At 43.5% G+C, this 14,599-nt stretch overlaps 1 protein-coding gene and 1 long non-coding RNA gene across 12 annotated transcripts in view; both read left to right on the forward strand.

The window, feature by feature from the left end:
* LOC128092197 (dedicator of cytokinesis protein 9) overlaps positions 1-1,866 on the forward strand; it is a 120,241-nt gene extending 118,375 nt beyond the window's left edge. For all 11 annotated transcript variants that reach the window (XM_052705790.1, XM_052705799.1, XM_052705793.1 and 8 more), the window contains one exon: positions 603-1,866. In XM_052705790.1, coding sequence (XP_052561750.1) covers positions 603-725 — 123 coding nt within the window. In that variant the 3' untranslated portion in view covers positions 726-1,866. The remainder of the gene's footprint in view (positions 1-602) is intronic.
* A 751-nt stretch (positions 1,867-2,617) lies between these two features.
* Positions 2,618-14,599, forward strand: part of LOC128071612 (uncharacterized) — a 679,004-nt gene continuing 667,022 nt past the window's right edge. The window contains exon 1 of the long non-coding RNA XR_008201907.1: positions 2,618-3,220. This is a non-coding gene — a long non-coding RNA (uncharacterized LOC128071612). The remainder of the gene's footprint in view (positions 3,221-14,599) is intronic.

Genomic DNA, 14,599 nt, shown 5'->3' on the forward strand with positions numbered 1-14,599 from the left:
TTAGATTCATCTCATCTCAAAGGCTTAGGATCACAAAGCCTTCAGCCAAATCTTTAAGAATATTACCCTTATATGCCTGCCTGATGCTGTACTTGAAGAAAAAGCTTCTCACAGTGTTTGTTTTGCCACCGAAAAAAGCAGCAACTATTAGCTGTCTTACAATGGTGTGTTTTATGAAGAACTGCAAAAACTTTGTGTGGAAAATTGTATAAAATAATCTTATTTTTCTTTTTTTTTTCCCTTTGCTTGCAAATATCAGATGGGATGGTAATTAGTTTTCTTTACTTTTGCTCTTAGTTGGTCTAATCTTTGTGTAATTCCTCTAAGCTAAGGATGAATCTTCATATTCTTCATAAAAAGTGTACCTTGTTCAGTTTGCTCTCTCTCTCTATTTGTCCTCTGGGTGAGTAGGTGTTATTAGATGACCCTGCTTGAGCCAAGAAAGTTGGTCAGGGTGGCTTCCAGCAAAAGCAGTCTGTGATTCTGTGATGGTAGAAATGAAGTCCTTTGGGTGAACTATAGAAAGCAGTATTTTATATCTGGTTTGTAATTGCTTGTGTCATTTTGGAACATTTTGATGACTGTAGGTTTTCCATTTTAAGATTACTCCGGTTGAAGAAAAGGCCAGTGTTATGCCCAATTCGCTACACATTTTCAACGCCATCAGTGGAACTCCAACAAGCACAACAGTTCATGGGATGCCCAGTTCTTCTTCAGTTGCATGATTGTTTTGTAAAGTACGGTGGGGCTTTTTTGTTGGATTTAGTTTTTTCTTAGGTGTGTGGATTTGCTTCGTTGTGTGCAGACTCAGGATGATTTTGAAGCTAAATGTTGGGCACGTGCAAGCTGCATAATATGTAAAAAAGTCTGAGCACACTTAGATATCAATGCAGACAGTGATAAGCAACTAGCAGTTACTGGTATAGTCCTTTAGAATAAGTAAAGGAGGTGCACATATAGTTTTTAATCTTCCTGGTAACAAAAGCATTCACAGTGTCATCACAGAAGTGTGTGTTGAGAAATTATCAAGTTGAAGTTAATTTCTGCTTTTCATTAGAAAGTATTATTAAGATGAATTGCACATTACAAAAAGTGTTGTGGGATGTAATTTTGCAGATATGTAACATTCAGGTGTTCTTTTTTCGTGTATGGCACATAGAGATTGATTCCAAGTACAGGAATTATTTTGGGACTAGACAGAGACACTAGTTTTTTGGGTTTAATGAAACTGACAGTAGTAGTTTTTGTACCATTTGGCAAATTGTTGTGCTTTATTTTATACCTTGTTGCATTTTGGAAGTATGTGAGCTTGGATCTTGAACAACTGAATACAACCAAAGGTCTGGATTAATGAACATGGAGTTACACTAAACTATCAGTAGTAGTAAACTGTTATGTACATATTGTTTGTTAATACAGTCCATACAGTCTGTACATAAATGTATTACATTTCTAAGCATTTTTAATATTCATACCAGCTCTTTTCCTGCTTTCAGGTTATTGTGAAAATTTGCTCATTCCAAGTATATGCAGACTTTACTGTTCATTTACTCATGTATATAAATAAGTGCAATATAAAGATGTATACAGTCTTTGCTATGTTAGGTTTATATGCAGTTATTAAAAGAAAAAGTACTTTTTTGCCAAAGCGATGGAGTATGTAATTGCTGATCATGGTTACTGTGGTAAATGGTGGTATAATTTAAAGCTTTTTCCATATTCTTATTCTTTTAAGACATTAATTTAGTAATTTTATATTTGGGGGAAATAAAGGTTTTTAATTTTATTTAACTGGAAGCACTGTCCTGCTGTAATTAAACATTCTGTACTACATCTATATTAAAAGAAAGAAAGTAGTTACTTTTCTCACCGTGTGTTCTGCTTTTTATTTTAGATTTGCCCATAAAACTGGTGAAAGATGAAAGCTTGATTAAAATTAAAAAACTTTTTGCAGCTTAAGTCAGAGACTAGATGAAGATGCTTCTGGGGTTATATATATGTCCTATTTCTTGGTGCTGGAGGAATTGTAGGTCATTAGATAAAAAACAACAATTTGGGATCCATCTTGTTTGGTCCAAGTAACATAAACGTTATGACAACTAATGGATATTTTCACCACTGCTGTTAATATTAGGAAGTCTTCCAAACTCTTCATTAAATGACTGTAGCAATCATTTTGCCTTCTCACCTTAAGTTTATTGTCATTTTCTATGGCACGGCATCAAATTCATATCTTGCTGCTGCTCATATCAGGTTTTTCCCAACAGCTCATCCTGGTTTAATTTGCTTTACGCCAGTAATTTTCAAATGAGTGAAAGTGAGAGATCAGATGTTTTTTCAAGTGCATGAGGAAAACCTGATGTCTCTCGGGAAGATTTATCTATCTCTCTACAAGAAAATGCTTCAAACAGCTGGATGGGTACGTTTGAGTGGGCATTTAATGTTTGAAAAAATTGAATTTGAGGCCTGGAAGATGTCTGGTCAGAAATTGGCTTCATGCTTTTGCACTAGTCAACATTCTTAGGACAACAACTACGGAGGGAGCTGAAACTTCTGATACAGCTATTAAGTAATGAGGTTTTTTTTTTCAATTGCATGAGTTGTAAATGAAACAGATAAGTTCTCAAGGGCATACAGATAACTGCAGGAAATAGCCTTAGTTAAGCAAAACTGTTCACTTCATTGCTCGTTCCACAACTCTGAGAAGTCTCTGTATGCTATGTAGTGAGAGATAAGTTCAGAGTTATATTTGATTTAGTAAAGCTTTAGTAGCTACTTTAACCATAATAATCAATATCAAGGAACGTAAGGCAGCAAAAGCCTTTTATACGCTTGATAAGTGGAGGAATTGTCAGCATAACTATTTAGCCTGTGACAAAAATAAGAATCATAGAATCACAAGGTTGTAAAGGACCTATAAGATCATCTAGTCCAACCATCCTCCCATTACCCTTGCTACCACAAGCACTAAACCACATCTCGCAGCTCCTCATCCAGGCGCCTCTTGAACACTGCCAGGGACGGCGACTCCACCACCTCCCTGGGCAGCCATTGCAGTGCCTGACCACTCTCTGAGAGAAAAATTCTTCCTTATGTCCAACCTAAACCTCCTCTGGTACAACTTGTGACCATTTCCTCGGGTCCTGTTTGTTGCCTGGGAGAAGAGGCCAAACCCCTCCTCACTACAACCTCCCTTCAGGAAGTTGTAGAGTGCAATGAGGTCTCCCCTGAGCCTCCTCTTCTCCACACTGAACAATCCCAGCTCCCTCAGCCTCTCTCATAAGACTTGTGCTCCAGACCCCTCACCAGTTTCGTTGCCCTTCTCTGGACACGCTCCAGGGCCTCAACATCTTTCCTGTAGTGAGGGGCCCAAAACTGAACACAGTACTCGAGGTGCGGCCTCACCAGTGCTGAGTACAGGGGGATGATCACCTCCCTGCTGCTGCTGGCCACACTATTTCTAATGCAGGCCAGGAAGCCGTTGGCCCTCTTGGCCACCTGGGCACACTGTCAGCTCGTGTTCAGCCGAGCATCAGCCAGCACCCCCAGGTCCCTTTCCTCTTCACAGTCATCCAGCCACCAAGCCTGTAGTGCTGCATGGGGTTGTTGTGCCCAAAGTAAAGGACCCGGCATTTGGCCTTGTTGAACCTCGTCTCATTCACTTCAGCTCAGTGATCCACTTCTGTTCATCCATTAGCTGTCTCTTGAGGGCTGGGTTTGGGTTTTTTTTTGTTTGCTCAAACTTTCTCTCATTACAAGTGATGGACCCTTCTTCTGCATGGATAATTTGAAGCATTATCATCTTCTCCTCCCAGTGTACTAGTTGACTGTAAAAATAGATAGTACAGCTTGGAAACAATCTATTTAAATGTGCCTAGAGTGGTTATATATCTTGGTTTTATGTATGTTTGTTTTTTAAACCACTTACAATTTGCTTGAGAAACACAAAACAGGAGGTGCACCCTAGACTAAAAGATAGTATCTGTTTTGGACACGGGTACTGGTGACTCAGAACCACTCAGAACAGGAAGAGAATTGAAGTCATGTGCTAACAAATAAAGCACAAAGTAGCAATATATTAACAAATGTCTGTATTGTCAAACTGGATAATTAACTTGCCATGCCTACTGCAGGGATGAGCGAGGGGAGAAGCTGACTCATTTTGAGAGACATGTTTGAAGTAGTGAAGCCAGTGGTGAAATAAACTTACTTGGTGCCCTTTAGAAAGGACTGTATCATAACATTTTGAATTATAGATTATTATTATTAAATAATTACTATACATGCATAGAAACCTGTGATCAGATTGGTATTTGTTAACAAGTGGCTGCAATAACCACAACATGAGATTTTTGCTCAGTTTCAAAGAAGTCTAAATCTCAACTGCTTGTTGATCAAGGAAATTGGTACAAATCAGGTTTTAAAAAATTGTCTGGACTTGAAGAAATGTTGTAGATTAATGGCTTTTATAAAGTGGAGTATTTAAGTGGGAAGAAGAGGAAACAGAAACTGAAGTACAGCATATTTGGAATGTAAGATGGCCACTAGGAAAATCTGTCTTGTGCAGCTGAAAATAATCAGGCATTTGTCCGAAATCAGGCTAGCTTTGCAACAGCCTCATTACTAGGCAGGTGGTTACGTGTGGAGATAGGCTGAAAATGCTTGTGTTCTGTCTTTAGAAACACTCAAGAAAACATGCTTTTCATGTGGAGGTGACAAAGCATTTTATAGATCCCACATGGTCCAAAAGGAGCTTTATGTCCATGAGGTATTCAGTATCTACAGGCATAAAAATTGAAACCAAGTGTAATGAGAGTTGGCTGAAAGATTCTGCTCTGCTAATCATGTTCCTTTGAAAGAGGTCTGAGAGTACAGAAATTGAAGAATTTTCTTTACATTGTCCCAATATTCAGAAAAGGCCATGTGGGAGGATTATGTTCTTGTTGCCATGGTACTGGTGGGAACTGAGGCACCAGGAGATCTATTATGAGATTCAAATGAAGAGGAACTAAAATAGGCTTATACAGAATATGGGTCTGGTCAAAGAGCTGTCTCTATTTGCAGAAACTCTGAATTTAGGGGATGTTCTGTAATTCATGTTGACAGTGTAGTAGGGAGTTAACAAAATTTAATTCAAGAGCACAGGAAAAGGGAAGATGGCATTTAATCTCTGTCATTCACGTTTTCTGATTTTGCACAGTGCTATTCTCAAACCACTTGCTTGTGAGCTCCAAGATACAAATTTCCAGGTGCTCACAGCAGCCTGGCTGAAGAGCACTATGGACGACAAGCAATGCACTCTACTGAGCAATTGCCTCGCCACGTGGGTACTTCACTGGCAAGGACAAACTCTTTCAGCCAGATGCGTGTATCCTTCAGCTGTTACTGCGTGATCTTCCGCCTCAGCCTTGCTTACCTCATGCCCCATAAGACTGAAGGGAGGTTGCTATCTGTTGCCTGTGTTTTCTTGTATCTTTATTGCTGCACCCTTTCCGCCTGCTGGGCCAGCAGGAAGCATTCTGCCACGTGCTGTAACCATACCACCATCCTCCTGTTATCAGAGCTCAGGTCTCCTGCTGACAAGTCACGAAGCTGTAGCCCAATTGGAGCTCAAGCCTGCTGCTCTTGATGCAGACAGCACATTCCTCAGCATTTACTGTTTCGATTGCTGTTATCAATACATGCTTCAACCCTTGCTACTTCTTGTGCTTCCGTATTGTTTTTGTTATTTTTTTGCAGCCCCCTACAGTAGACCTTTCTAATAGAGGACGTGTCCTGGTGCAGAACAGTCTGGCTAACATTTTCAGAGACCGTTACTGGAAAATCACATGTGAAATTCTGCTAGTAAATATCGGTGTAGTAGTGGTACTATCCAACACTTTGTCTGGTAGTACAGAAACTACCAGAAAGTACAGAAATCACACCAACTTAAAGTGTATAAAAATAAAGGTTGCAGTCTCTCAGATTTGAAATGTTACTGATGTGGACCTGTAAGTATTTTGGTTTTACCATCTACAAAGTCTCATTTCTAAAAACAAGAAAATCAAATATATGAGTTGTCTCTTGGGAAGCAGTAACTGAAAAGGATTTCACTGCCTTCCAGTACTTGAAGGGAGCATATAAACAAGAGGGGAATAGCTATTTACAAGGGTGGATAGAGATAGAACAAGGGGGAATGGTTTTAAACTGAGACAGGGGAGGTTTAGGTTAGATATTAGGAGGAAGTTTTTCACCCAGAGGGTGGTGACGCACTGGAACAGGTTGCCCAAGGAGGCTGTGGATCCCCATCCCTGGAGGCATTCAAGGCCAGGCTGGATGTGGCTCTGGGCAGCCTGGTCTGCTGCCCTGCACATAGCAGGGGGGCTGAAAGTGGATGATTATTATGGTTCTTTGATTCTGATTCTTTTATTAAAGGATTGTTTGGAATACATAGCTTGACATAAGCAAACTTTTGGTGTCATTCTGCAGTGAAGAGCACTGATGCAACAAGCGAATACAAATGGAATGTTTTATGGTGAGTTTATGTTCTGCCATAGAGTTCTGATGAGAACAGTATGAAAATGTTATGCTACTGGGAAGGCAGTGGGGCTGACATTTTAAAGTGTTGAAATCAGAAATTTCTGACCATAAGGAGAAAAAGCACTGTTTTGAGGGATAAAGAAAATCCTTTACGGTGTGGGATCCAGGGGAGATTATTTTGATTGCCAAGCAGAAAACTGAAAAGTGTATAACACAAGAAGAAACCATGCCAAAGAGCATGGTGGAAACTGTGGGGCTTTTTAAATCTGGACAAAGAAGACAATAGCAATTGGATGCTGAAGCCAAGCAAATTCAGATAAGAAATTGAAATAAAGACTCTTAATCCCCTTCAACCACTTCTCAATCCCACTTCAACCACTGCATTCACTACTTGTGCTCAGTCCCAAAGGTCCTCATCTTTTCTGTCTGATATTCATTGCAGTTAGCAGATGTAATCACTGAATCCCTTCTTTGCGCCAGCTGTGGCAATACGTGTGGTACAAAGCTGAGGCTGCAGCACTCGCTCACAGCTAATGGTCTTTTTTAGGTCCACGGTCAGCTGAAGCTAAAGCTTGTTAAAAGAATCAAGGTTCTGCACAGAAATTCTTAGAACCTGGAGTTCCCAAATCCAGTTTCATTTACAAGGAGTCTGCTCTTGGAGACTGGAAGGCTGCAGGAAGGCCTCACTGCGACCTCCCAGTACTTGAAGGGAGCTTATAAACAGGAGAGGGCCCAACTTATAAAGCCACCTGATAGCGATAGGACAGGGGGGAATGGCTTTAGACTAAAAGAGGGGAGCTGAAGGTTGGATGTCAGGAAGCCATTCTTGACTCAGAGAGCGCTGAGGTGTGGCACAGCTGCCCAGAGAAGCTGTGGCTCCCCATCACTGGAGGCTCAAGGCCAGGTTGGATGCGGCCTGGGCAGCTGAGCTGGTGGGGGCAGCCCTGCCACAGCACGGGGTTGGGGCTGGACGGGCTGTGAGATCTCTTCCAGCCACCTCCGTGAGTTCATGACGTCTGATAAAAAGCATTCTAGTTCTACTTGTTTCAGTGCCAAGTTTACTTCTTTTGTTTCTATATTGTAGTTAATGTTTACTCCTTTCTATTTAGGTATTAATACACATAATCCTAACTATATCCTTAGCTATACGCTGTATGTAAACTAAAGCATTAACAAATCTCCTTCTTTTCCTACCAGGATGCATTATACCGCCTTGAAGCTTACAAGTTCTTGACCAAAAACTGCCTTAGATCTTCCTTCCTTCATTTTTTAATGCAGCTCATGCAGCTAATATGCACAGCTGTCATCAGAACAACTTTCCAGCTCCGAGATTTAACAATAACTGATTGATATCTTATTTAAAATACTTGTGGGTGATATAAGAAGAGGAAAATTTATGGTTTCGGCCACAGTGCCATCCAGCCTCCTGACCATCCTTCAGACTCAGCTTCCCCCTCACCAAAGCTGTGGCTCCCAAGAACCTCTTAGCTACAAAGAACAGAGCCGCAGAATGAAGAAGTGGCTACACTTTGTCATTTCTATTCCTTCTGCCTCTCAATATGTCAGACATAAAATCCACATACTGCCATGAAAGCTAACTGGCAGTTTGACAGCACTCCATAATCCCAAGTCATTTTAAAAGCAGTCTGTGTGACTCCACCTTCACCCCGATACAAAATGCAGCAGTGCCTGTTGGCAGAATGTGGCAATAGTTTCATAATGCATACAGCTGCATTGCTTAACAGCAGAAGTTACAAAGCGTGTCCCACCCTGTGAAGGACAAGAGATAAGTGAGAAGCAGCGGATCCCTTCTGCCCAGACTAACCTTTCAGCTTTACAATCTCACTCAAGTGCTGGGTCATTCTCAGCCGTTGTCTTCTGAGGTCCTGCTTGATCCTTGGTCTGCCCGTTCCTGCCACAGCTTCCTGTGGATAAAGCCTTCCTCTAGGCAGACTGCCTGCAGCCCTTCTGCTCACCAGTGCGTCTGCAAGGCCCCATCTCTGAATGCTCCTTTTTCACACTTCTCCATTTCCTTGGTCTGGCCAAAAAGTGATTGTTCTTCCCACAGATCAGCTGTTTAGCCAAAGCCTTTGCCATGTTCAGCTCCTTTCAGAGCACATGCTAGCAGTGCTCAGGCTTGGGAAAAAAGCCATCAGACAGAACATTTCTTGGTTGTTACCAGGATGTTGTTCAGAGCATCATGTGTAAGGTGAGCCAGACACCAAAATGTTGAACCTATCTGCACATCTGTACCATAGCTGACCTAACTGACAACCCTGATGGCACCACGTAACAAGGTGGGCATCATTCAGGAGCCTCATCGAGGCAGCACGTGACTCTGCACAAACTCTCTGAGGCTACTACAGAAAAATAAAACAGTCAGCAGTGTTTGCCTGTGAAAAAGCTATGGTTCCAACCGAGTGCGAGGTGCAGCACACCACAGATGCCAGCCCAGGGCTACTGATTTGAGTGCTCCCAATGGCAAGCGTATACCCACTGCCAGCTGTTCCTAAGTCAAACACAGAGGAAAGCTCAGAGTGTGCAGCACAGGAAAAAAACCCAAACCAAAACCAGCAATGGCCAAGAGGTCTCCTTGGGAGTTTGTGTGACCTGATAACAGTAGGAAAAGGAGCTGGATTTAGCAGAACCCGTGACCAACAGGAACTGTGGAGTTTCTCGAGGAACAAGACATAAGCGGAAAAGGAGGATGAAGATGATACCTTGTCTTGTGGCCATGTTTTCTGTTTTCTGATCACTTTTAGAGAGTTCTCAAAGAGAGGGTAGGGTTAATCTTTCTCTACAGGAGGATGAACATGCCCACGGATGCCTCCCATTGGGACACACCAGTAAGTAGAGGAAAGGGTGTAGTCTGGGGAAACAAGAATAAATAGGTAACCCGATTTTATCAGAAAGGAGGTCAGTACCTACGTAGATACAACATAATGAAACGTAACCGTGTCTCAAGGGGAGGAGGCAGCCAAATGTTTCTGTCTGATTGGAAGTGCTTAACTCCAGCATTAAGTCAGATACAAGTGGGCTCTGTACTTGCACTTGCTCCATCAGAAACATCTGCAGTTTTGCAGGGATAAACCCAAATTAACTTTTGATGCACAAATTGATTCTCAGCCCCTCCAGTCCAAGTGAGCGGTGCAGCTCACGCCGCCCTGTGTTGCTGGCTGGTGGTTGCAGAGCCCGTTACTGAAGTGCCCAGGTGTCCTATGGCTTTTCCATAACAACTTGCCTTTCCGTTCTCGGCTGCCTATTTTTAGAGCTTTATCAGTACCTTGCTAGGAGCGTGCTAAAGAGCTTTGCTCAGGGCCAGCTGTAATCACTTGTTTGTGTACGAGAGCACTACAGGGCTGGTCTGCTCTACAGCAGCTCCCAGTCAAATGAAACCAGCACTGTTTATTCTGCTTGCGTGCCTTTTCCCTGCCTTCTCTTTACTTTTCAACATAAATTGTTGGGAAATGTTGCTTTGCATTGATTTTGTGTCATGAGGGATTGTTTCCATTTATAAAAAATATTTCTGTATACAGTCTATCCGTTGTACACTTTTGGCAATCTTAAATCTTAGAAGATTTTTCCATAGCCTGGGTGTGAGGCCACCAGGCTCACCACAGTCCATTCTGTAAAGCTCGCTCCTTTGGAAAAAGCTGTAGAAGAGAATGAACTACAAACTCTGTAACCTCTGACACTTTGAAGAACAAACCATGAGGTGAGATGGAGCCCAGGGGTGGGCAGCTGCAGGTGTCTGAGTAACTTCCAGAGGCTCCCGAATCTTCACTTGTCCCTTCAAATCTCTTATGTGGCACTGCAAAATATGAGTTCTCCAAATGAGGTGACTGTTAGACACCACAATTTATATGTTGTTTCCTTGGTATTATTTGGTGTTTCTATTTGATTTGTTGGCCATTTTTGTCACCACAACGTGCTGACATGCAGGACAGATTATGAAATATTGTATGCAAACATGATGTAATTTTAGGTTGTTTATGTACTGTTGTATCCTAACCTTGCCTTTGAATTGGAAGTGTTTAACTTAGAAGCCTTTGCAAGGAGCAAAAAGCTCTTGCTGGCCTTTTTTTTCCTTCAAAGTAACACCTTCCCTTAATTGGGAATACGGGCTGAGCGCTTAGCAGGAACTGTAAATAATTTCAAGCAAGTGCAAACCCTGGGCTTTCCAACTGTAGGAAGGTGAAGAGGCATCCCATCCCTATTACTTGCTCAAGGGAGATTACTTGCCCCAAGGGAGTACAAAAAACAAAGAAAAGAAGAATATAACCACTGAGATCAAGAGCAATGTATTATTTTATAATTTGGACAAGCATTATACAAAGTGTAAAGTCCCACCCCAAAAACCATGTACAGTGTCACAGGTGTTTTCCCTTGAAAAAGCGAGCATCCAGTCTTATAGGATTTAAGTGGAAAAAAGTATCTTTAGCAAATATCTCCAAGATGGATCACAGCAGTTCCTAATTCTTGGGTCACTTCTAGTCCATAGGAAGAAATTGTTCACACAGAGGGCAGTGAGGTATATGGCATAGGCTGCCCACAGAAGCTGTGCATGTCCCATTCCTGGAGGTGTTCAAGACCAGGCTGAATGGAAGCTGGCAATCCTGCCTGTGACAGGGGGCTAGAACTGGATGATCTTTGAGGTCCCTTCCATCCCAAGCCATGCTATGATTCTGTAAGTCTTTAACGTGCTCTTGAGTCAAAACACAGGTTGGTCAAGAGATGACATTTGTCCTTGCATTTTTCTGTCAACACCATGATTCATTTTGTAGGACTGGTTGCATAAGTTTACAAGATAGTTCATCCTGTATTTGCAGCTATTGCCCTGCTGGGACTCCAACGTGCCATCCTTAGGAAAAAAATCTAGGTACAGTTTGCTTAAAAACATGCTGAAGATAAAACTTTAGCAGATATGATGCCTTGAAAAGCCCAAACGTTCACTCGGAGATATCCGGTCTCAACATGAATCCAAAGTTTTGGAAGAAAAATGTCGTTGTGGAAGTACAAAGTGAACAAACTATTCAATGAAGAGCTGCATTACAGATTTTGGTATGCTTCAAATGACACTCAGCAAACCTGCGCTGCCCTTGGTGACACACTGTACAGGGAAAGGCTTGAACTCCAAACCAGTGCAGGATACCTACACTTTTGTTTGTCTTTTTTTTCTTAAATCTATTACCAGGTTTCAAGGCTGCCTGTTTCTCTGCAGTAGGAAGGAACCATCAAGCCTTGGAGTTAGGAATTCCCCTGCTGTGCCCTACTTCCCTCACTCACCAGCCGCCCTTCACACTCAGCCAGCTCTCCTGTTTGCCTGCCCCACGCTGCTGCTGGGAGTGCCCTCACTGGCACACCAGGCTCCACTGGCCCAGCAGGGCATTGCCCCAGGGCTGGAAGGGCTCAGCAGCAGCTTTGGGATCACCGTGCATTTCTGCTTGCCCAACTGCTCTCCTGGTGCAGCACCCAAACACAGCACAGTGTGCGCTTACCATGTCTGCTGGTTGTCAGCATTGCAGGCTGAGGGCCAGACTGCAGGGATATTTCAAGGCTGGAATCTCCAAGCTTGAAATCAAGGCCTTCAGCACCTCCTTGAAATGGTGTTTTCCACGTAGCTCTGCACTTCCCCTTTTCAGTTCAGAACAGCTGCCCCTCACATTCCCCCAGGAAGGGAACACCAGCGGAGGTGCCATCATGATGCAAGACAGGTCTGAGGAGGAAGTGGAAGAGGGGAAAACGCCAGCAGAGTAGGGACGCTCCTTGGACCTGAGGAGGGCACCCATTTCCTACAGATGCTCACATGGGGCTGCTCATCCACCCTCCTTGGCAGTAAATTACAGGGGAGCATGACAGGTGCTGCAGAGAAGACAATGTTATTGGAGAGTAAACGAGCTGGAAATAAACACTCTTAACGATGAGTTATCGACCTCAAGTTGTGTTTCGAGGAAAAATAAAAACCCACTTTGGACAGAAGTGATTTTACAGTGTATCATGTACCATTAACTCACTGCACCCGCCTGGTTAACTGCCTGCTGCCACAGGCACTGCTAATGAGCCACAGATTTTTGGCATCAGACCAGGGTGGCTCCAGGTAAATAAAGCTTACTTTAGTTGCTTTATTTACATAAAGGTCTGGGCCCTCCTTCCCACTTTCCTCTCTGCCCTGCGCCCACACAGCGTGAGCACGGGCAGCCTGCCAGAGGAGCTGCCTCCGCTCTGGCCTGCAGATGACAGCAGGCCTGCTGCTGAGAGGAGAGCCCTGCCCGACACGGCTCAGCTCTTCCCACACATGCCCTTGCTCTGGTTTGATGTGCTCCCGAGGTAGCAGGTCTGTGTGCTTTGAGGGCAAGGCTTATCTTCATTGGGCGCCCCAAGCTCAGAACCTGGCGCATACAGCGCCCAGCTGCTGGGGCTGGCTGGGCCTGATTGCGGTTGCACGCAGCTGAGCTGCCGCTGGCCCACCGTGGTGTCCCCAGGCCCGAAATCATTGCACGTTTCAAGTTGGAAGGGACTCGCAAGGATCATGGAGTCCAACTCCTGGCTCCACACAGCACCGCCCGAAATCAAACGCTACATCTGAGTGCGGTGTCCAAACGCTTCCTGAACTCCAGCATGCTTAATGCCATAACCACAGCCCTGGGCAGCCCATTCCGTGCCCACCGCCCTCTGGTGCAGCCCTCTCCCTAACCCTCAGCTGTCCCTCCCCTGACAGCTCCATGCCATTCCCTCGGTCACTGTCACAGAGAGCAGAGCTCAGTGCTGCCCCTCTGCTCCCCGTGAGCAGCTGCAGCAGCCATCAGGCCTCCCCTCAGCCTCATTATCCCTTTCCTGCCATCCAACCAAGCATTTGCCCTACCGGCACACCCTATCTTCAAGAAATGAAATGATGCAGCATTATGGGAAAGGTCACGGTGAGCTCATGTTGTTTTCTTCCTTATCTGAATGTTCATGGTTTTAGTAGGATGCCTCGGCTATATCAGAAAGGGCAGGTACCTTCTGAAAAGCTTTTCTATGCACCATTTGATTACTAATCCCTTTTTCCTCGGATTCACAATCTAGAATGTGATGATAAACTTCTCATGGGAGGGGTAGTTACTGATAAGCAACCACTGCTTGCCTACAGCCACTGCAAAGCCCAAAGGAAGACCATCAGTTTCTGTTCATATTCAATTAATGCATTACCACCTTAATTAATGCAGTTTCCGCCTTTCTGCACAATAATAGCTACTCGGTGACGAGCTGCAGGTTTGCAGTTTCCTTATGCTTACTACTATTCTTCCAGTTTGAAATACTGAGCCAAAAACATCTGCCAAGAGATTTTAAATACACAGACTCTTAAACAAACATTAATTTGTTGGTTTTTTTTAATCTTCACTCACAGCTCAGGTTCTCGGTCTTTAAATAACCAGTAGTTGTTATCAACTTTCCCATTTGATCCAAGTCTTCTCCTCCCATTTCTCTGCCAGGGCTTCAAGAAAACAATTGTACCAACAATTGTACTCAAACCCTCTCCCTGAGCTCTACTTTGTGGCATTTAATTAATGACAAAGTGAGATACCTATCAATTAAAATGTCCGCCCATACAGCCAAGATGTTTGTGCTAGGACACATTCTTGGAATAATTCATAGTTTTAACCTGCCCAGTTTACAGAAGTCAGAAGTCACATACCGTTCTTTCTGATCACCACATGTAGCTTAACTGTTTGAAGTTAGGCTCCCCAAGTTCTCTGTTATGCCTTGAAAATGCACCGTGCTTCCTCCAAGTACAAAGCTTTACAGAAACAAGGTGAAGCTCTATCTCTGAGGAGCATTTGCTGGTAGTAGTCCTGCTGTCTTCTCAGCTCTCCTATGAAATGGACCCAAGAAGGAACTCCAAATCCTCTGTGCTCAGCTTCTGCTCCTGTCAGTGGGACGGTGACAAAAAGCTCCCACAAACATCATCCTTAGTGCATCAGCTTTCTGGATGCAAACGGACCAGTCCAGAAGCTCCCGTGAAGGAATTGTTTGGAACTCTACCTTTGTGGGGTGAATTAAAACATTTGTACTCATCAGAAATAATTCTCTGTTTTCATTT

Source organism: Tympanuchus pallidicinctus, unplaced genomic scaffold, assembly GCF_026119805.1.
Source record: "Tympanuchus pallidicinctus isolate F22 unplaced genomic scaffold, pur_lepc_1.0 scaffold6, whole genome shotgun sequence".
Classification (NCBI taxonomy): Eukaryota; Metazoa; Chordata; class Aves; order Galliformes; family Phasianidae; genus Tympanuchus; species Tympanuchus pallidicinctus.